The sequence below is a fragment of the Talpa europaea genome (genome assembly GCF_964194135.1).
Source record: "Talpa europaea genome assembly, chromosome: 8".
NCBI classification, from domain to species: domain Eukaryota; kingdom Metazoa; phylum Chordata; class Mammalia; order Eulipotyphla; family Talpidae; genus Talpa; species Talpa europaea.
Genome location: NC_140075.1, coordinates 100,724,265 through 100,747,653, shown reverse-complemented (window position 1 = coordinate 100,747,653; position 23,389 = coordinate 100,724,265). Strand labels below are relative to the sequence as shown.

Below are 23,389 nucleotides of genomic sequence, written 5' to 3'. Positions count from 1 at the left end.
ACTTTGTCTCTGGTGACTCCTCTCACCTCCCCCCCACCTCTGGCCTGTACCCCAGTTTTTGTATACATAAATAAATGTGCCTGTGCTATTCATACTATCATCAACCTACAGTTTCCTCATAGAAACTGCTTTTAAGCCACTTGCTCCTTTGTCAGGATTACTTTAAAAAATCTACATACAACCACCTTTAAATCATCTTCATCAGGTCAACTCTGAAAGCAAATGAACAGGGAGTCCACCTTCAAGTCACCCCCACTCTCCTCTCCCGACAACTCCAGAAGCAATGTGTATCTGATGGAATGCAGATCTCAGGAGGACACCAGCATCATGTTGAACACTGATAAGGCTTCATTTTTTATTTAGCCAATACATAAATATACAAAGAAGTTCTACTTCTTCCTCTCTCACCCCTGGTGTGCAAGCACACCACCCACTTTCAAGGCCACTGTCAAGGGTGTGGATGGATTATTAATAGCAAATTATAAATTTCTCACCTGGATCATGACATTATGCTGTGAGATGAAAATGTTCTTAAGTGACAAATCATGATAAAGAGGAGCTCTCCCTAAGAGTGAAAACTTGTAAGAGCAAATGGTAAATCAAAGGGTGGGTACTCACAAAGATTTGGTGTCTTACCTGAATACATCTAGAACACTCCTTTCTGGTAACCTGGGAGCCACCAGCCCAAACGCTTTTTGGAAATCCTCCAAAGTTAAATATCCTCGATCTATTTGAAAATGAAATATAAGACATGCACTTACTTCTATAAACCTTATAAAGTGTATTTCTGGCCAATCATATGTGCATGAAACTCTACTATGTCATTAGAGGAGCAGCAGTTGTCTATAGTTGGTTTTACCTCTAAGGCGATCAGGGGCTGTCTTCCTGCAAGAACTGAAGAGTGCAGTCACACCCTGCCTCAGTGCCATCCCGGCCCATCTTAAAGGCTATTCCAGGCCTTGTCAACTGCTGATTCTCTGAGTCCCAAGGAAAGGACAAGGAGTGCACAATAATGGTGCTAAATTCTGAATCTTTGTGAACTGCCAACCAGTCTTTTCTTCAAAATCCACTTCTCTTTCCTTGCTTACTTACAATGATGACATATTAATAGTTGGAGGGAAACTATAACAGCAGCCAAGACACTGAGTGGGGACTCCAGGAGGCGTTTTGTCCTGCGTGTGGCCTATGGTGTGGAGGAAGACACTCTTTTCAGCCACATTCCAGCCACATATGCCTCCAAGCAGGGGCCATGACCAAAGGGTCTCCCCACTTCCGTCAGTGACACTTGTCCTATAGTACCACATGGCCAGTCCTTCTGCTATCCCCACCACAAGGCAGAAAGGCCTAAGTACAGTTATGTAACTTAAAGCATTATTTCATCCGGGGTAAATGTCGAGAATGGGAGATCGTGAGAGACAAAAAAGTTCACACCAACATCTAAGATAATAGCTAATGAAAACAGTAAAATGATCTCCAGATTATCTGATTTACTAAATGCATCTTCCCATTCCCAGTTCCTCAATGGCATATTTTATATCAAAATGCTTAAAAGACACTTACAGTGCCTGTCAAATGCTGAGAAGATGTGTCTTGTTTCATTCCAAAATAGCTGTGCTTCCTTCTTTTTCCTTACAATGTTTAAGAACTCCTCCAGTAAGATACCTGAAAGTTGGGGTGGGAAACAATTTGTCAACAAAGACTTTTTTCCTCTTTAAGAAAAAGCAAAACACAAATGAAAATTGGTAAATGTCATCATCAAATTTTTACTCCTAATTTCGGTGAACAGTATCTAAAGACCTTTAAAGTTGAAAAGACATTTTGCTAAATGCTAAATAGGCCAACACTAGTAATAACAAAAACGATACCAGATGTTATTACCGTGTTCACTGAGCTTTATCAGGGGGAAAAGGAGTGGTGACTTCGAAAAAGTATAATACTCTTCCTTCTAACAGACCTAACAGACTGGTCCAGAACGACTTATTAAACAAGGTCTCATAATTTTTCTTTCCTTATGCTTCTTTGATCCTTTTTTTCCTAGCCGATGTCATATGGTGGGGTTTTTTCCAACTGGGAGAGAAGGGCAAAGAAGTAGTTTCTCAAAAGTCAATACCAATTGCTCACCACAGATAAAGGTGGAGAGAATATTTCATCAACAATAGAGCTGGCACCATCCCCAGTTTTGGGTGCACCCCATGACTGTTCTGTAGCCTCAGGCGCTGCTTCCTGTGAGTCTCATAATAAAAGAGCCCAGCATGATCATATGAGATTGGATACTGTGCTTACAATGTCTATTAAAATGAATTCTAATGTGATCTTTGTGGTAGGCTTAAAGTGCAGAGCCAAGAATTTTAACATTTTAGTGAACTGGACCCTGCATGTATAAAAAGAACAGTTGATTTTTATAAGTCAAGATTTCCACTTAAAAATGGCTCATCACTGTTTTAAAAATAGCCCCCAATCATACAACGACCACATGCTAATTTTGGAGAACTTGCATCCTTTGGGTGAGGTTAATACTGAGCGTGTGCCTTTCTTAAAGTAGGTTTGATGGTTTTGAAAAATCATAGAAAATAATTTTCTCAGCTGTCCATGCCTTTCCTTATTTTTAGTTAAAGATTTAGAAACTAAAAGTCAGTCTATCTTCCTGTGCTTACATGATTCTTTTATAGCCCTTTAGGACCATGTGCAAGGAACTGTGTTAAGCTCTGGAAATCAAGCGGGAAAGAGAACACACGTGATCCCGGTCCCTGGGGAGTGACTGTGCAGTGTGGGAGGCGGTCCCCACACAGGCTCAACTGTAAACACAACCACAAACTGGCCTGTGCAATAGGGGGACACCGGAGCTTGGAAAAGCCATGGGAGTCCTCCTGCAGAGCAGACTGACAAAGGTGAGAGCTCTCTGAAGGGGCAATGTGTGAGGTCAGCAGCAGACTATGCTATGGCACAGGAAGAAGAGCATTCTGGGCAATGGAAACAGTATGTGCCAAGGCCATGGGGCAGCGATGAGGAGAAATGAGAAAAGGCCATTATGGCTGGAATGTACTGAGCAGGACAGCAATACAAATAGTGAGGAGGGCAGAGGCCAAAACACACAGGCCCCATGAGCCACACGGGATTTTCATTTAAGTTGCAATAGGAAGTTAATAAAAAGTTTGAACTGGAGAAGTGACATGATTTGACTTAAGATTCTCTAAAATTTTTTTGGTTATTGTCTTAAAAAAAAGACCTGGGGTGAGGGGAGCAAATGTGTCACAGGGAGACCTGTGAGGAGCCTATTGGCAACAGCTGGGGTTGGCAGGGCACTGGAGTGGGTAGGGCACTGGAGTGAGTAGGGCACTGGAGTGGGTAGGGCACTGGGGTAGGTCAGCAATTATTTCAGGAGAGATGAAGGGGCAGATGTGATGGGTGAGAAAGGAGGCGCATCAAGAACTGCCCCTGGCTTCTGACTTGAGTATTAGGACATTGGAGGAATCACTTTAGGAGGGGAGAAGAACTAGAAGCAGATTGGAGGGTAAGATGAGGGTGAGATGAAGAATGACAATTTGGACAAGCTAAGTGCTCTCTATGTAAATACTCTGGGGACAACTAGGAGCAAGTGAGGAAGGCATCTGGGTATGCTCCAGACACCGGGCAGCTCCAGCCCCCACCACAGTGCTTGGTATTGCATGGAATTGTATCAAATTGGCATATGTATCCCCATCCCCATGGTAGATAAGGGTATGCAGTGATGCAGCTCCCTTCTCATTCCCCTTGTGACCAAAGACCATATTTAAAACGCTGGCGGAGGTTAAAATTGGTCTAGTCATGCCATGTTCCCACAGGATCAAATCCATTACTTTACTTTCATGAATGCCCAAAGCTAATCAATTAAATAGCATCTAGATGAGCTGAAATTCTTGAATAATGTATTCACTGATCATGGCATGTCCTATGAGGCCTTCACTATCTTACCCAGGCAAGCTTTCTGGCCTCCCTGGCCAATTTCCTGATGCTCCTCCCAAGGCCCTCTCACACCTCCCTACCTTTGCATGTGTTGGAAGTGTTGACTGCAATGTGCTTAGTCCTTTTTCTCCTAGTGAATTCTTACATCTCTTTCCATAGCCTCCTTTTTGAAAGCTACCCTGGTTTCTTCCAGCTGAGTCCTGTTTCTGTAGGACTGGTCCTCTGTTCATAACACCATCGTTGAATCTGCTGGGTCCTATGGTAACTATCTGGCTACATGTATGCCAGAAACATCCTGTGGGAGGCCACTGTATATGGTTCAAAATTTTATTCCCAGGCTTTGGCACTGATGCCTTGCATGTAGCAGGCATTTGTTGCATGTTTGCTGAATAAATAAATAAATAAAATAAAGACTAAGAAGTTGCTCTTTCTAGTTTTCAGCAAAAAACAAAGCATTAAAACATGTGTTTTAGGACCTCCCTGGTGGCACAAGGGGTTAAACACCACCCTCGGAAGCAATCCACAGCCTCTGCAGCACGAGTTCAATCCCTGGCCAGCCAGGGAGCAAGCCACATGGCACAGCAGACCTCTCCTGTCGAGCCCACTGCTACCCTCAGCAGTGTATTTCAGTCAGTCTACCTGTTCTGTTCCCCACTCTGTCTCTGGTGTTCTGTTCCCCATTCCGTCTCTGATGAAATCTCTCACCCCCCACATCTCTGGCCTGTGCCCCAGCTCTTGGATGCATAAATAAATAAATCTTTAAAAAAAGTGTGTTTTAAATGATCTTATAACTCTGTAAACTAATCTTAAAAAATAGGTTACTTTTTAATTCACATAGCCAGAAAAATAAACCATCTTTTTAGAAATCCCAATTTCTTAAAACATACGCTATAATAAAAAAACAAATGAAATTCAGAGGGAAAGGAAGTTCCTGCCCAATATTTGTTCTTATCATTGCATCTGATTTAAGGAAATGATAAGAGAAAAAAAGCACAATTCTATGGTTCAATGTGTGATTCACAAGGGAAAAAAATACATGAATGGTAATATCTTTAAAATTACATATTCAGAAAACCCATTAGAATTTTGGAGTACAAAGTATCAGGTTATTTCATAATCATGCATAATAAAAAGCATGTACCTTAGGTTTTCTTAGGAGATAATATAAGTGGGTCTATTATCATTTAAAAAGAGAAACAATCTAATAACACAAATAACTCTATGTGTGTAATCAAGTTTTTGACACTATTTTTTCCACAGGATCATATACCTTTCTTTAAACTTGTTAAAAACTATTTTTCTTTTTTAGAGCAACTTCACACTTACAACAAAATTGAAAGGAAGGTACAAAGATTTCCACGTGCAGTTGGCCTCCAAATCTGTTTCCACATTCATGGACTCAACCAACCTCACATCAAAAACACTATGTAGCTTGGCTACAACCATTGAATCTGTACTGAACAATGCTTTTAAAAAATCATTATTCCCTAAATAATGCAGCATAACAATTATTTGCATAGCATTTACACTGTTTTAGCTATTATAAGTAATATAGGGAAGGTTGAAAATACATGGAGGATGTATGTAGGTTATGTGCAAATATTCCCACCGTTTTATATAAAGCCCTTGAGTATCTGCAGATTGTGGTCTTAGAACCAGTCTCCCATTGCTACTGAAAGACAACTGTACCCTAATTTTTAAAGCTAATAATCCTGGTGGCCTAGGGGTTCAGTCTCAGCACTATCACCACTCTAGCCTATGTTCAACCCCAGCCAGGAAGCTAACACAAACATGGCACAGTGGACCCCTCCTGCCTCACCCGCTGCTCCCCTCAGCAGTATATTTCAGTAGATCTGCCTATTCTGCTGCCCACTCTGTCTCCGGTGAATCCTTTCACCCCCCACACCTCTGGCCTACATGCCAGTTCTTCTACAAAATAAAATAAATATTTAGATACATATATCTTTAAAAATTAAAAAATAATGTAGCTGATAATCCATAGATCATCGAGTAATATTAAACCGTGTGAATACCCCTCCTTTTCCCTTCCCCTCACACACATGCACTAACAGCTTAATTTCCCATGGCAACACATCACCAAATGCAAGGCCCTTTTCTAAAAAGGATAGTGATATTTTCATTCAACTTGGCTCTCGCATTGTGGTAGTATGATCACTTTCCAAAGTCAATGCATCACAGTTTGCTATTCCTAAAGCACTGAAATGCAAACATATTAATCTAAGTTTTATGCATCTTGCTGCTCTTGCAGTGGCATAGAAATAGAGCTCCTACTACTAGCTCCACCTGCTGTCACAATATTCAAACTTAAATTACCACTTCATGAAGACTTTCAATAATTCTCCTGCCATCAGTTTTCATACCCAACGAGAATTGCGTTACCTGCGTCCACCCCTGCAGTGAAAGAATATGTTCAGAAAATTCTAATTTCAAATCTAATGCTGGCTGTCTGTGTATACCATCTTACTAATCACAGACCCCTAAACACAATTGACTATAGTTACACATTAGGATCACAGCAGCATCAGGAAACACAAGACCATATGCTTTTTGGTGTTTATTAGTAATCTGTTTACATAAGGTGTCTGGAAATTACAAAAGGTCATTGGATTCTATTAGCAGTTTGCAGGGTTGAATTTTTTTTTTTTTTAGTGATGAGAAACGTTCTTTCTAAACCAGGAAAGTCCAACGTGTAGAGAGGAAGGCAGAGCTATTCAGTTTGGGATGAGGGGGGTTCCCCATGATTCCCAGTCCATCAGTGTCCCTGGAAGTGCACCCACAGGACCCAGCACAGAGGGTCGTGCCTTAAAGACCCACGATTTTTATCTAGCCATCCAGACTCTGCAAGTCTGTGCATATTCTACTCGATTGGAGACATTTCCTATGTTTTTGTAAAGTACTCTTGGCAAAAAGCACTCTTTTCATGTTCTGTAATGAAAATATATATTTTACTTTCCAAACTACTTAATATATGTGATAGAGATATGTCATATGGAGAGACAGGCCAGGAATGTTATCTTTTATCTTTTTTTGTCTTTAAGAAGTTTCCTAGGAGGGTAATCATCTTTCACCACAGGGGTAGATCTATATTCAAAAGGTCCAACAAAACGATAGAAATTTTTCCCTGGAAAGTTTCATTATGTATATTTTTTCTGTGGTTCACAGTTCTGAGCTTCAGGGTCAGCACACACAGAGAAATCCTCTTGGAAATGAAGCAGTCTAGTTTCTCGCTATCAGTGAGCTTAAATTAGAAACTGCAATAAACCCGGGGAGAGTGAAAGAGAAAACAATAAAAATGCCAAGTTATTTAGACTCTAAGTCTGGTCCTAGACTGAGCAGAAAGGAAGGTCTGTGTTTACTGTGTCATATATTAACATTCCCAGGCATTAAAAGTGCCTAAAAATGAGAGCTTAAGGATTAAGTGGCCCTTTAGAAGCTATAATGCAAGTCTTCTCTAGCTTCAGAAATAAAATTCAGATTATGATTTCTGGAGGCCAGGAGGGGGAAACAAGGATCAAATGTGTTCCCATAAAAAGATCGTAAGGACAGAAGGTAGAAGTGACAGAGACAGTGGGGAGTTGTCACAGTAAGATGGGTAAGCCAATTCAGAGGACTAACATTTTCTTCTAGTTTTTTGCACAACAGTAGGGGAATAAAGAGAAAAGAACCTACCTTAATGGAAAAAATTAAGTTTTACTATATCACTGGGAGTAGAGTGAAGAGGAAGAGTGAAATCAGGTTGTAGAAGAATAAAGAAATCTGAATCAATAAAACTGGATTTCTATTAAACATGCCCAGGAATGGTGGCCTTTTTTATTATGTTAATCTCCTGCTTATAAACCCTCAAAGGTTCCTTGGTGTTAACGGTGCTAAGTCCTGACACCTCATTCTGCAATTTAAAGCTTCATTATTCCTTCCAGGCCAGCTAGCCCCTAAGCTCCTTCCCCAACGCTCAGCTTCCACAAGGCAGCTTACTTTGCTGAACACACTGGCTCTTAAGTCTGCACAGTATCTCTTGCTGGAGGTAAATATATGCCAAGGTGGTGGACTGTGTTCCTGGGAGGAATCCTTAACAGCATGGCAGCTGATAACTTTGGGTATACAAGTCTCTGACAGGGAAGGAGAGATATTGTAAAAGGAGGGTGAGGGAGCTGGAAGAGAGATCTCAGCCACTGGAGTGGAGGAAAAGGGTCATTGAAAGAAACTCTGCAGGCGTGGCATGCAGCAGGAGCCTTCTAGAACAGAAAGCCCTAACTTGGCCTTTCCATCATCAGCGGTGGAGGGTTGAGTGATGAAACACCTTGTCTAGTTCACCAACACACACTTCAGCAAAGCCTACATGACATCCAGCATTTTTATGGGAGTGGAGAGTGCAGGGAAGACTAACTTCACACCGAGTTCTGCACCCACGCTGGCACTGGCAGGGCACTGAGCGCAGCGGCAGACAAGCAAACATTGGCACCTGCACTGTATTCGTTCCTTCACTGTTTCTTCTTTGCTTCTCCGCTGCTTCAAATCCTACCCAGTGCACCACTTCCGGCTCTGGGCCCACTCCTCATGCAGGAAGGGACTGTCACCCCACTCTAAACTCTTCTTCTTGTCTAAGAATTCATGTGAGATCTGGCCATAAAAGTCCTTTCAAATTCTCTATCACATATTACATAAATATTTTAAAACTATTTAGGTGTCCGTGTCTCTTAATGCTTTTTGATCCCTACAATGAAACTTACCCAGCATCTTTTACTTAAATAAATAAGTTTAGCGGTGAATATCTATGGGCAATATTGCAAAACCTCAACATGTATGTAATTTCCTGATTATAGACCAGAACTAAGGGGCCAACTGAAATCTGAAGTCAAACAAACAAAACCTTGCTATACTGGCTACAATATGGCCTTAGGTGCTTGAGTTGGCACCAAATACAACAAAACATGCATAACAACAAAAGTTATTTAAGGTAGAACATAAAAATCCAGAAAATGGACAACTACATTTAAATTTAGGAGAATATCTTTAGTAGTCAACTGTCTGGTTCAAAACAACTCAGATCAGATAGTAATGGGGGGAAACATACAAGCCAACTGGTCATTAACCTCATCATCCACAAATTATTTTTCAATTGAACCAACACTGGATAGCATGGCTGAGTCAAACAGTCCATAATCACCATGAAGAAGAATCAATCTCTTTGATTTTTCCATCATTCAAAGTTGAGGGTTTAAAGTATGTTTTTGGAGAGCTTTTTCTTTTCTTTAAATATGAATATAAAATATGTTCATTGTGTTCAAAGAGCAATAATACAAGGAAACAGAAAGGGGATGGGGTTGGTGGGGGAGCTTGATCTTTCACCCACTGAAAATTCTGATATCCTTTGTTTTGATTTTTTCCTTAAGCCTATTTTATACAGACCTGGAATAAAAACACACAGACAGCTGTGCAGGGACTTGGTGGGGCAATGTTCATCTTGTTCTTACTCACAGCATTTGGCACATAGGAAGCAGCAGCTCCCTACATCTTAGCTGTTATTCATGGGAAATGCGCTACAATTTCTGCTGTAATGGAGTCACACCACCTGAGGTTGCACAAGGTGTTGGCCCTTCATGGAATACCCAGTACCCGGTTGTGTTTTGGCACCAAACCACTGGCCAATGTTGAAGAAAATTTAAGGAACAGCCTTAGAAAATTCACTAATGTATAGATTGTGGACATCAACATCCATTCAATAGTCACTCCTCCATGAGACACTGTGGAAGAAATATCCAATGTCAAGGGCATTACATCTCTATAGACAAGGAGCTTTTCTGGTATGGCAATGACCACTCTACTTGACTGTGATGCCCCTATCTGGTCTTGGCACTGGGTAGCTCAGAACCAAGCATGACATCAGCCACAGAACCTGCTTTTTGTGTACTGACCCACTCCGACCCCTGCCTTCAACTCATTAAGTTCCTAGAGATGAGGTCTGTTCTCAACTAATAACCATGACACTATTAAAAACTAAGGGGAGGGTTTATCAAGTAATTAAGAGGGTAATCTTGACGATCAGACCATGTTGTCTGCTACCTACAGCGGAATGAGTCATCCTAGGCAAATTACTTAACCTCTCTAAAACTCTGGAGTTTTGGACTTATTGAATGGGGCTAATCCTAATATCCTTGAGTTGAAAATAGTGCTCAGAAGAGTCTGCACATGGAAAGCATTCAGGAAGTCAGAGCTATAATTATCTATAGTAATAATAAGTATTGTCAGGTAAAAGTATTTTGTAAACAAATAAAAAACCATCAATGCCAGGATTAAGATATCTCATTATTCTTCTCTGGAGCCTGGTTTCCTCATTTGAAAAGGGAGACCAGAGGACAATTTTTTTTAAACATTTGTTTATTTATGCATACAAGAACTGGGGTACAGGCCAGAGGTGGTGTGAGATAAGAGGATTCACCAGAGACAGAGTGGGGAACAGAACAGGCAGACTGACTGAAATTCACTGCTGAGGGGAGGAGTGGAAGAGATAGGAGAGGTCTGCTGCACCATGTGGGTAGCTTCCTGGCTGGCTGGAGATCAAACTCATGCTGCAGAGGCTGCAGATAGCTTCAGAGTGCTGTGCTTAACCCCTTGCGCCACCAGGGAGGCCCCAGAGGACAATTTTCTAAGTCTCTTCTAGTTGCAAACATCTTTCATTCGCCATACTTCAAGAACATATGAAATCACCACAGAGAACAAGGGTTGCAATGAAATCAAACCTAAATGAGGCAGTGTAGGGTATATTAGAACCAATCTCCATAGTGATCAGTTGTTTACTTAAATAAATGGTTTAATTTTTTTCTTACTAAGATAATTCTTTATTCTGGGTACCTAAATATGTAAGGTTTGAACCTATAAGCCCTAAAATAAACACAGTATTGTAAACCAACATTACCTCAATAAACAACTTGGGGAATAAAAAGACTCTGAGCTGATGTTTGCTGGCTTGCTAGGTTATGGCACTTAAAAGGTCATTAATGCCTTTTTTGCACCTCGTTCTGGCTGTCCTCAAATTCTCCCATCGTGAGTTTCCTTTGCTTTCTATTCTTACTTTAATGTCTTTGACTTCACTTTTCACTCTCCATTTTTGCAGGGAGCCTCTACATTTTAGTGAGACTAGAAACTCTTAAGAAGCCTCTATATTTTAGTGAGACTAGAAACTCTTAAGAAGTAGGAACTAGGGACCTCCTCAGTGGTGCAAGGCAATAAGCACAGCACTGTGAAGCTGTCTGCAGCCTCCGCAGCACGAGTTTGATCCTGGCTGGCCAGGGAGCTACCCACATGGCACAGCAGACCTCTCCTGTCTCGCCCACTGCTCCCCTTAGCAGTGTATTTCAGTCAGTCTGCCTGTTCTATTCCCCACTCTGTCTCTGGTGAATCCTCTTACCCCACCCCACCTCTGGCCTGTACCCCAGTTCTTGTATGCATAAATAAATAAATCTTTAAAAAAAAGTAGGAAATAAGCACCCAGGTCTGGGAACTGTGGCCAACTGAAAGTGAAGCAGCTGCACCTTCAGGACTCTGCCTTCTCCAGGGGCCATCAGGTCAAGGTCAGTCCAAGATGGCAGTGAGGACCTCACCAGAAAGCTGGGCAGCAACTGGGCCTTGCACCAGCATCTCGGGGTGGTATGCTGGCCCAACCTTGTCTGGGTGGCAGAAGAGCTACTGCTAGCAAGAGAATTTCCAAATCACAGCTTGCCTGAAGAAATTTGGAAAACTTGGTTAGCTGAATAAATATTCCCAGAGGGCATCCCTGCTGGCCAAGGGGTTAAATCTCAGTGCTATCACCACTAAGGCCTGAGTTTGATCCCCAGCCAGGGAGCTAACCCACATACGGTGCAGCAGACTTCTCCTGTCCCGCCTGCTGCTCCCCTTAGCAGTGTGTTTCAGTACATCTGCCTATTCTGCTCCCCACTCTTTCTCTGGTAAATCCTCTCACCCCTTGTACTTTTGGCCTATACCCCAGTTCTTCTATGCATAAATAAATAAATAAAAAGCTGAGAAATCCAAGTCAACATCTGAGATCTTCTTCAAGATCAAAACACTAAGGAGAGAGTTATATATTTGGAAAAACATTTCATCTGTGCATAAGCCATCTTCCTTTAAGAAAAATAACATATAAATGTGACTCATGTCACTGAAAAAAGGAGAAGCTGGCCTGAAATTGGTTCAGATTTGAATAATTCTAATAGAAGAAATTTATTTAGCAGCAATCAGAACTCAGCAGTGATTGGGCCTTCCCTGGTGGCGCAATGGTTGAGCGCTGGGCTGCGAAGCTACCCGCAGCCTCTGCAATGCCAGTTCAATCCCCAGCCACCGGTGAGGGTCCCACATGGTGCGCAGACCTCTCCTGCCACCCAATGCTCCCCTCAGCAGTGTACTTTGTCAGTCTGCCTGTTCTGCTCCCTGCTCTGGCTCTTGTGAATTCTCTCACTCTCCCACGCTTCTGACTGTACCCAATGCTTGTATAAATAAATAAATAAATCTTTAAAAAAAATAATAATTCAGCAGTGATTTCTTGCTAAGATGTTTATTTTACTCTTTCTCTTGTGTATTTGTGGTCTTGAATGAACACAAATTGAAGTATGTTGGAGATTTAGTGTCCTGGTTACAAGGCTATTGCTTTAAATATAAATACAGTGATGCTTGCAGAAAGTTAATTTTCTCTTGCTCTCAAGACTGGAAGAGAAAGGAGAAAGACTGGAAACTTGTAGACGACGGAAAGTCCTTTCAAAGCAATTTGAAGCGAAGTGCCAAGTACTGACACTCTGATCCCATTCCTCCAACACAGTCCTCCCTCTGCGAGGTCCCCTGAATTTCTCAGATGACTAATTCACTTTGTAGCCTTTTGAAACATATTTAAAAATTAACTTTTAGGCAAAAAGAAGCAGAGAAAGGAAGCAGCCTAATGATCTGGTTGGGAAGTGGTTATGCAAGTAGATGTAATCTTTTTTTTTTTTAGATGTATTTATGTATGCATACAAGAAGAACTGGGCACAGGCCAGAGGTGTGGAGGGGGTGAGAGGATTCACCAGAGACAGAGTAGGGAACAAAACAGGCAGATCTACTGAAATACACTGCTGAGGGGAACAGCAAGCAAAACAGGAGAGGTCTGCTGGGCCATGTGGGTCACCTCCCTGGCTGGGGATAGAACTCATGCTGCAGTAGTGGCAGATAGCTTCATAGTGCTGACACTTAATCCCCCGCACCACCAGGGAGGTTCCTAGATATAATATCTTTGCTAGGAAATGCAAGGGAAAGCACGCTGGAGCAGGCTGGGGGCATACTGTCAAATCAGAAAATCTTGCTTGAGGAAAGGCTATTTTCAGTATCCAAAAAATTCCAGTTTTGAGGCCATCCTTAGGCCATAATGAATTTGAGAAAACTTTGCTTAACAAGATAGTCCTCATTGCGTAGAGCACCATGGTGTGTAAGGAAGCACACGTACAGAGGGAACATAGAGGAATGCTCCTCTCCCCCCACCCTGAAAGCTCCAATGTACAGCAGAACTCTTATCAAAAGGGAGCTCTATGCCTGCAACAAAGTGAGAAATATTTCTGGTTGGAGTCAAAATTCAAGAACTAGAGAACTCATGATGGAGAAGAGAGGAAACTTTGCAAATTTCAAGACCCAATCTTTGGCCACAAGTCAGTCTTCTCAATCAACAGAAAAATACATGGAGGAAACCAACAAAGGCACGCCAGGGCATCCTCTGGCCACCAGTCAGTCCTCACTTCATATCAGAGCCTCAGAGCCATGAGAAACCTTTAGAATGTAATGAAGGCAGGATAACCTGCCAGAACGGACTCATCTATGTGCATCCAGCTACCCATTCCAAAGAGAAACCATGTGAATGTAATAACCGAAAGGAAAGCTTTTCATGAGGTCTTATCTCAGCAAGCGTGAGGTCATACAGATGGGGGTAGATCTATGAATAAACCGAATGTGGAGAATGTTCTGGAGGAAGTCAAGCTTGCCTCCAAGGCACAAACTTACTCTATGTGTAAAAAACAGGGAAAGGTTTTTTCCAGACTTCATGCCTGTCTGTGCATCAAAGGACTAGCAAAGGGAAGGAAACCCTCTGTGTGAAGTCAAACCCTTCTTTTGGAAACAGAACACATACTTCTGGCAGAAAGACTATAAGACTAAGGAATGTGCAAAGGCCTCAGCTGCCATCACACTCGCTGTATCAAAAAAGTCACATAACAGAGAACGGCTGTATGAGTGAGAGTGAGGAAGACCCTCATCCAGACAGGATAACCCACGGAACATCAGAGGACTCTGCAGGAAGAGGCGTCCTGTGGAAAATCCTTCTGCCAAAGACAGAAATCCCTGTGGATTAGTTTCCTCACACAGAAGCCCAAAGAAACAAATTTAGGCAAGTTTCCCCCAGAAGTTACAACTAATTGAACATTAAAGAAACAATATTGGAGTATTTTAAAAGTGTGAAATTCCTGGGTAAGAAATTAAAAACCTGGAAAAATTCCATCACATAGGGGTCATGTCGACAACATGACTATCTGTATTTTGCAATTTTGTACAAGCTTTCAATTGTTTCCCAAAAAAATTGGTTGATTGGTTTTTCACAAAGGCCACACAGCATTCTCTGGATCCCATCTCATCAACAATGGGTGCTTATGGATTTTCTCTCATCTTCCTTTTCCCTCTTCCCTAAGTCATTCCACTAAGCGCCAAGCTTAGAAACCTGCTCTCCCATCTTTAAAAAAAAAAAAAAAGCAAAACTTCCCTTGATCCACAACCACTCAGGAACTACTGAAAGACTTATCTAGTCACACCGTCACACTTTCTCACTTTCCCTTTATCTTCCTGTCTGCCTGGCCTCTGCCCTCATCACACACCAAAGCAGCTCTTGCTCAAGTCACCAAACACGTCCAGGTGGCCAGCTCCCAGTGGGCCCTCTTTGGTTCTGCTACTTAACCTTTCAACATCATTCGACAGTATTATCCACATTCTCTTCCTTGAAATGTCCACTTCTCTTGATTTTGACCAAATTTTCTTGATACTCCTCCTGCCCCTCAGCATTTCCTCCTCTACATGAGGTCTCCATCCACTCTCACTAGATTGTCCCATCTATTCCCATGGTCTCAAAACCATCTGAAAGCTGAAGACACCTTTATTTCTTCAGCCTAGAGCTTGCCTCAGAGTTCCCCATTCGTACAACTCAATTCCTTTCACACTGTTAATGGAAAGTTCCCAAACTCAGCATATTCAAAATTCAACTCTTGGTTTCCCCCAAGCCCCAAGTCTTTCCCTCGAGTCTTTTCACGTTAGTGTCATTTCTATTCATTCAGCTGCTCAAGTCAGAAAACCAAGGCTCCCCTGTTGGTTGCTGAAATTATATGCAACTTTTTTGAGGCTTTTCAATTGTTTAAATGTTTCCTACAGTAAACACAGGTGACACTTATAAGTGCATTAATGAATGGAAATTATAAGAACCAAACGTATTTCTTTTGGATAGTAGGAACAAAACAAAGAGGTGCTCAAACAACATGTTGTAGTCTTTAGATTTGTTCTTAAATTTTGGTTTATCTAAAAAAAAAAAATACTTAAAAATGAAAATTAAGTTTCATATTACCAGAAGCATTTGGATTTATTGAGGTCATCGCAGAATTGGCTTCTATCTAGAAAAGAAGAAAGAATAGGACATAAAATGTCATCCACTGTTTCCACAGAGCAAGTTCTTAATTCTCAGGGTGTGGGGAAGGGATGTGTTCTATGAGAAACTAGCTATGCTGACTACAGAGGATAAGCAGTTCTCAGGAACGCCATGTAGTCACTCTATTCTTCCACCAATATCTATACAATATGATGCTAATCTGCTACTGACTCTAATGACCTCCCAAACTTTGTTCCATTGATTAAATACAGCTACAGCATAGAAAATCAACTTGGCTGTCACATATAGAGCGTACCCTGAAAGGTAAATTTTCTGTTTAAGACAAAAACAAACAATGGGCTCCATGGGCTTACTTTTTAAATTTTTTCCTGCTTATAAAAGTAACATGATATAGAAAACATGAAAAAATATAAAAAATCATGAAAGTTTTAAAAATCACCCATCCAGTGGGTGGATTTTTTTTTTAAGATTTATTTATTTATTTACTTATACAAGCACTGGGTACAGTCAGAAGCGCGGGAGGGTGAGAGAATTCACCAGAGCCAGAGCGGGGAGCAGAGCAGGCAGAAGGACCGAAGTACAGTGCTGAGGGGAGCAGCGGGCGGCAGGAGAAGTCTGCGCGCCATGTGGGAACATCCTCTGGTGGCCGGGGAGCAGCCGGGAATCGAACTGGTGCTGCAGAGGCTGCGGGCAGCTTCGCAACCCAGCGCTCAAGCGCTGCGCCACCGGGGAGGCCCTCTAACTTGATTTTTTTCTAGACATTTCTGAACACACTTGAGAACACACTGTATTCTCACTTTCACTAAATATGTAAATATAAGCATTTTCTCAGTGTTCCAAGAGGGTTATGAACATTATAGGATTAGAATCTTGGACACATCTGACATCATTTCTCCACCTTGGATTCCTTGGCCCGCACTTTCCTCTGGCCCCTTCCCAGATGGCTCCCTTCTTATCCTCTCCATCAAGTCCCAGGCCACCTTGAAATACTGGTACTCCCCCATGTCAGGCTTCCGTGCTTCACACTCTGACACCCATCTTGGGCAATGTCATCTGGTCTCCTGTTTTTGTTTTGTTGTAATATATTTTTTACATCATTGTTCATTTTTAAATAATGTTTGCTTCCCACCTCCCCGCCCCCACCCCCGGAGGTGTAGTTCCCATAGAGTTTCCTTCTCCAATGCATCCCTGCACCATCACCTCAGTCCCCTGTGCTCCTCCCTTCCTCCCTCTGGTCCCTCTCCCTTCTCATCCCCTGCAGGGTATCTCTGATTTATAATCGTCTGTTTTTGCTTTTGTTTTGTTGTGTTGTGTTTTGTATTGTTATTTTCTTTTCCCCGGTCACTTGTTTTAAGCTACCACCAGTAAACTGAAGAATCCTGACTCACTCGGCCCTTTCACCTCTCTCCCCAATTTCAGAGATCTCTTCCTCAGAGGTACACAAGCTGAGAACAGATCCATTACCATAACCCAACACCAGCATTTACCAGCAGAGGCACCTAAAACACTTACAGCTCCCTCAAATACAATGTGCCCCTGTAAACTCACTGGTTGTAGTGGGCAGGAATGGCACAGAGTAGGTTCTCTATGATTCTATGCACACTGGGTGAAGAAGTCGCTTTTGCAGGCTTTTACTGGGATTTACCAGGTACACAACAGGCTGGGGTGCCAGCAAGGTGGGAGGCTACAGGCCTCCCAGCCCCCAGCAAGTCTTCACTCTATCTGGGTTCTCTGGCCTTCTCTGATGGTCTTGTTCTCTGCTGCGCTCATGGTTCTTCCATTCATTCTCTCTGCTTCTCTGCTCCTCCTGGTAGCTCTGTTCTGCTCTCTTGGCGTCCCCGTGACACAGCCCTTATAAGCCCAGTCTCTCAGCACAGGTGAATCCCATCTACATATGCCCACACCCTACTCCAAGATGCCCATCAGGCATGCATTCAGGACCGCAAGGATCCATCATCAGTTCTAATGGTGGGAGGGCAGAAAAGCCTAATAATCACTTACCCTACACTGTTTTTTTCCTGCCACTGCTCTTCTGAATCCACCCCTGTAGGGTAAAGAAAATGTCAGGCTTTTCTGCCCTTCCGCCATCAGGATAGATGATGGATCCTTGTCCTGAATGCATGCCTGATGGCGGGCACCTGGAATAGGGTGTGGGCATAGGTAGATGGGATTCAGCTGAGTTAAGACTGTGCTTTTAAGGGCGGCGTCACGGGGGGACGCGAGCAGCCCCAGCCAGTAGCAGCAGAAGCAGCAGCAGCAGCAGTAGAAGCCGAAGCCGAAGCCGAAGCCGAAGCCGAAGCCGAGAAGCAGCAGAACGAACGCTAGAGAGCCCAGATAGAGTGAAGACTTGCTGGGGGCTGGGAGGCCTACCAGCCTCCCAGCCCCCCAGCCAGCACCCTTGCCTGCCATATGCCTGGTGAACCCCAAATAAAAAACCTGCAAAACTACTGAGGACTCTGACTCCTCCTTTACCCGGTCTGCATGGGATCAGAAAACCTGCACTGTGTCAGGTCCTGCCCTCTACAATTGGCGTAAGTCGGCAGGATCCATGCAGACGGGTATTAGAGCCCTCCGAAGACCTGGAAGGGACTAAGGAGTAAGTGTTTGCCTGTGACGACGCTGGAGGAGCCAGGGCGGCACAGAAGATGGATACGGTCCGGGAGTGCAGGACGGGACCTGGCGTGAAGGAGACGCCCGAAAGGACCAGCCAACGACACCGAAAAGGACCAGCCAACGACACCGGATAGGACCAGCCAATGACACCAGATAGGACCAGCCAACGACACCGGAAAGGACCAGCCAATGACCCCTGAGGCAGCAGGCTGTTGCTGACGCAGGGAGAGGCCAATGGACTTGAACTGATGGACTGATGGACTTGGACTGATAGACTGATGAACTGATAAACTTGGACTGACAATCCCGCCAGAAGGCGGAGGACCTTGGCAGGTTTTTTTTTTTTTTTTTGAGAATCTGGGGGTGGCCAGTGGGCCTAGATGGCCAAAAGCAGCCTGTTATGCCCTGCAGCCAGGTGGAGGAGAAAAAGCCAACTAAGAAGGCAAAAGCTGGTACTGATGCTAAGTTGAGAAGCCCTAAGCGGCTGTTAAGCAGCCTGAGTATGCTGAAGAACTGTGAGTCTCGTAAAATCACCTGTGGGTGATGCCCTGCTCATTCTTGAGTGAGGGTGAGGAGCTGAGGAACCTGTCCTTGCGGGACGGGTGGGGAACGTGGCTTGGGGTGGAGCCCAAGCCAAATGTAGAGTTTGGATCCCCAACCCATGTGCTTGTGCAGTGGGTTGGCCTGAATGCAGGGGTCTGCGAGTCGCATGGGTGGCCATGAAGGCCGAGTGCTGGAGCGACTGCAGACAGAAACCCTGAGGATTGGCAATTACCCCCAACAGAATAAAATTGCCAATCCCAGAGCTAGTGCATCCTGGGGGTGGATGCTGTGTGTGCCTTGTAGCCGAGACTACAGCCAGAGAAGCCCAGGAAGCCTGACGGCTCCTGGTGTGCAGATGCCGTGAGTGATTCCCCTCCCTCGTATGAGCAGTGCCTTCGGCAGCAGATTTGGTGGCTCATCTGCTGGTACCAATAATTGTCTTTTGCACTTGGTTGGTGCCCTGCCTGGACTTATTTGTGTTCTGTTGTATTTTGTTATATTGTATTTTGTTATATTTGATGTATTTGCTTTTGTGGGCCATGGCTGCATTGTTTGTTTGCTTAGAAAATTGTATATATATGTATAGACTGTATGGCAGAAAACCCTGAGGGGGTGGACTGTAGGGTAAAGAAAATGTCAGGCTTTTCTGCCCTTCCGCCATCAGGATAGATGATGGATCCTGGCGGTCCTGAATGCATGCCTGATGGCGGGCACCTGGAATAGGGTGTGGGCATATGTAGATGGGATTCACCTGGGCTAAGACTGGGCTTATAAGGGCGGTGTTACGGAGACACCAGCAGAAGCAGAACCGTGAAGCAAAACCATGAGAGAAGCAGAGAGAATGCTGGCACTACATTAGACCCCAAAAGATACAAGCTACATAACCACTAGGCTGATGCAAAGTAATTCCTTTTATTATTGGATTAAAATCTACTCAGGGGCCTCCCTGGTGGTGCAAGGGGATAAGCACAGCACTGTGAAGCAATCCACAGCCTCTGCAGCACAAGTTCGATCCCTGGCCGGCCAGGGAGCTACCCACATGGCGCAGCAGACCTCTCCTGACTCGCCTGCTGCTCCCCTCAGCAGTGTATCTCAGTCAGTCTGCTGTTCTGTTCCCCACTCTGTCTCTGGTGAATCCTCTCACCCTCCCGCATCTCTGGCCTGCACTCCAGTTCTTGTGTGCATAAATAAATAAATCTTTAAAAAAAAAATTCTACTCAAAACTCAGTCTTAGATTTAGGAAGGGAAGGTAAAGGGGCAGGCTTTGAAAGGCGTGAGGAGAGGTGCAGAGCAGAGGTAATTATTGACAGACCACGCAGCTCAGGAAAGAAGAAAGGGCACCCGGACCTGGAGCCAGAAGCCTTGCATCTCAGGCTCAGTCATTAGCCACGTATACTTGTGTACTTTCATGTTCATATCTTGTTAAGCAAATAAAGTAAGAATAATATGTCCCCCCTTGTGTTTTCAGTAGAAAGCTATGTATGAAAATGTTCATCATGCATAGGAAATTTTCATATGATGTACAAGAAACTGCTAATAATGGTAACCCTGGAATAGTAGAACCCTCTTCTAGGAAAGGAAGAATTTTATATTCAATTTTATACTCTTCTACACTGTTTGAATTTTTGACTATGGAAATGTGTCACTTTTATAATTTAAGAGGAGCCAAAAAATTAAATTTAGAGGGAGAAAATCCCTGCATGCACTTTCTTTGTGAATTCCCTCTTCCCCTCCCTCCTCCCTTGACATCTCTTTAACATCTATTTATTGCAATCATTACCAATCTGGTGATGAAATAAGCTTTATGGGCTCTATCGAGAGATTTCCAATTCATCCCTGAGTGGGATTCTTAAGGACAGAACTCAGATCTGGACACATCTGTAAAACTGTTTACAAGGCCGCTGCTTTATAAACATCCTAAGCTAGTCCTGTGTCCATTACTAAGCATCTAGTTAGTCACTACTGCATTATCTGTCCCAACCCCAAGTATATACAGAAAGGCCCTACCTTGGAGGGCTTGTACCCAAACAGCATTACAACAGCAACTTTAAAGTCCTCTCTGCTCAAATAGCCTTTGGTATCTTCATCGCATGCTTTAAATACCTAAAGAACATTAAATATCTTTAGTTAAAAGACAAGCCATTTGTCCTATTATTGCTGCCACTAGTTTATAATAAATTTAGACCCAGGGACCTCACTGGCGGGGCAAGGGGTTAAGTGTTAGCCCAATGAATCTATGGGCAGCCACTATGGCAGCCACTACCACATGAATTCAATCCCTGGCCAGGGAGGTGACCACATGACGCAGCAGACCTCTCCTGTCTCGCCCGCTGCTCTCCTCAACAGTGTATTCCAGTACATCTGCCTGTTCTGCTCCCCACTCTGTCTCTGGCGAATCCTCTCACACATAACCCCGACCCCCCCCCCCCCCGCCTGCACCCCAGCTCCTGCACGCTTAAATAAATCTTTTAAACAAATACATTTAGAAGCACCCACCCACCCTCACCCTCAATTTGAAAGTCAGTCCAGCATCAGGACTCGAAACTGGTTTTGGTTCTAATTTTAATTCTCAAGAAATCCTAACGAGAGCTAAAATTTAGCCCCCTCCCCCCCAAGAAACAAACGACTTAACCGCTAGGCTGACACAAAGTAATTCCTTTGCCCAATGGATTAAAGTATACTCAAAACTCGGTCCTAGATTTAGGAAGGAAAGGCACAGGGGCAGGCTTTGAAAGGCGTGAGGAGAGGTGCACAGTAGAGGTTATTATTAACAGACCATGTAGCGCAGGAAAGAAGAGAGGGCACTCGGACCCGGAGCCAGAAGCCTTGCACTCCAGGCCCCGTCATTAGCCACGACACTTTGGAAGGACAGTCCAGTCCCTGCCTGTGCAACCGGGCTCGGGGAGACCCAAGACCGGGTAGCTGCAGCGAGAACCCTGGGTCAAGTGCAAGTGCGAGACCAGCCCTGCGGACACCTACTTCCACCCACTTCCTGTGTTCTGAGGGGCTGGGTCCCCTAGTCCACGGCCGGGGTCCGGCCTCAGAGGAAAACATCCCGACCGCCAGGCTCGAGCCCCGACTTTAGAGCCCCGCGCCCCACGGCCCCGCCAGGGCTGACGGCGTATCGCAGGCACGCCGAGGGCCGCCCCGGAAGTCGAACTGGAGCCCCGCCCCTCTAACGTCTTCACCTATTGGGCGGCGTGCGAGCCACTGGCGTTGATCCTGCAACGCTATTGGGCAGAGGTTTTGTTTACTACCGTCTCCCTGGACCAGCCTATGGCGGAGAGGCTCCCAGGCCCGCCCCCAGCGCTTGACTCCGCCCCCATCGGCCCCTTAACTCCTGGGGTGCCGCTGGGGATCCAGCCCTTGGTGCCGTTTCCCTTCCCTGGGTCCAGCTTGATCCATTTCCTCCCCCTACCCCCTGCAATGAATTGCGCTTCATAATTTTGATCCGTGGTACTGTGCCAGGCGTTACAGGAGACGCAAAAAGGTGTGAATAAATTTTACAAAAAGTTTATAAAACAAAACGAGCCAAGTTTAGGGGTCCAGGACGTACAGATCAGCCAGTGCAGGGGCGAGCTCTCCTGGGGTTGCTGTTTTGTCCTCGATAACCCCAGCATCGGGGCCTCCCTGGTGGCGCAAGGGGTTAAGACGCAACCAATAAAGCTATAAGAAGCCCCTGCAGCACGAGTTCGATCCGCGGCCACGGGGGCTACCCACACGGCGCGGCAGACCTCTCCTGACTCGCCCACTGCTCCCCTCAGCAGTGTATTTCAGTCGATCCACCTGTTCTGCGCCCCACTCTGTCTCTGGTGAATCCTCTCACCCCCCACACGTCTGGCCTGTACCCCGTTCTTGTATGCATAAATAAATCTTCAAAAACAAACAACCCAGCATCTAGCTCCGGGCCTGGCACCAGGCAGACGTTGGGCGAACCCACCTAGCGAGCCCTTGGGGCGTTTCCACCAAGTTCTGTCACGCAGTCCTCTGGGAGAGGTGCGGGTTTGAAAGAAACTCCGAGAATAAACAGCAAGAACAACATTGCGCCCTGATTCCATGGCAAACAACCTTATCAAACAAAGGCAAGGGATATGGGGGGGGGGGGGTTCCGTTCTGCAGTTTACTGCCGACCCCTCTTCTGGCGGCTCGGCGAGATGAAGACGAACACGCACCCGTTTCAAGGAAGAAACACTTGAACCCGCTTCCAGTGAGTCTGAGGGGAGACACGGCCAGCGGCGGGCTCTGGGGTCTGCGCCCCTGAGGCGCGCGGCTCCCGGACACACGTCCCCGCCCCCGACCCCCTGGCAGCTCGGCGGCTCCCCGCTCCCAGGGCAGACGCCGCCCGCGGCCGCAGGAGGCCAGGTCTCCCCGCGGCGAGTCCGGGGGCGCCTCCTGAGCCCCCGGGGACCCGGCGGCCCTTAGGACCCGGCGGCGCAGGGCGCGCGGCGCGCAGGCGCGGGGGGCGGGTCCGAGGGGCCTGCGGGGCGCGGCGCCTGCCCCTTCCCGCCCGGCTCGCGCGCGAGCAGCTGCCCGCGGACCGCTCGTGGGCGCCGGGGCCGCGGAAGCCGAGCATCCCGTGCGTCTTCGCCGCTGGACCCCGGTCCCTCTGGTAAC

The 23,389-nt window shown here is 45.1% G+C and overlaps 1 protein-coding gene across 1 annotated transcript; it reads right to left on the bottom strand.

Moving 5' to 3' along the window:
* Positions 1 to 632: 632 nt before the first annotated feature.
* EFCAB11 (EF-hand calcium binding domain 11) lies at positions 633 to 21,840 on the bottom strand (the record flags this gene model as incomplete). Its single annotated transcript, XM_084241197.1, has 5 exons — positions 21,755 to 21,840; positions 20,783 to 20,878; positions 15,578 to 15,623; positions 1,561 to 1,662; positions 633 to 727 (listed from the first exon to the last, which is right to left on the bottom strand). Exons 1-5 carry the CDS (start codon positions 21,827 to 21,829, stop codon positions 633 to 635), a joined length of 414 nt encoding a protein of 137 aa, XP_084097323.1. The 5' UTR covers positions 21,830 to 21,840.
* Between the last annotated feature and the right edge of the window lie 1,549 nt (positions 21,841 to 23,389).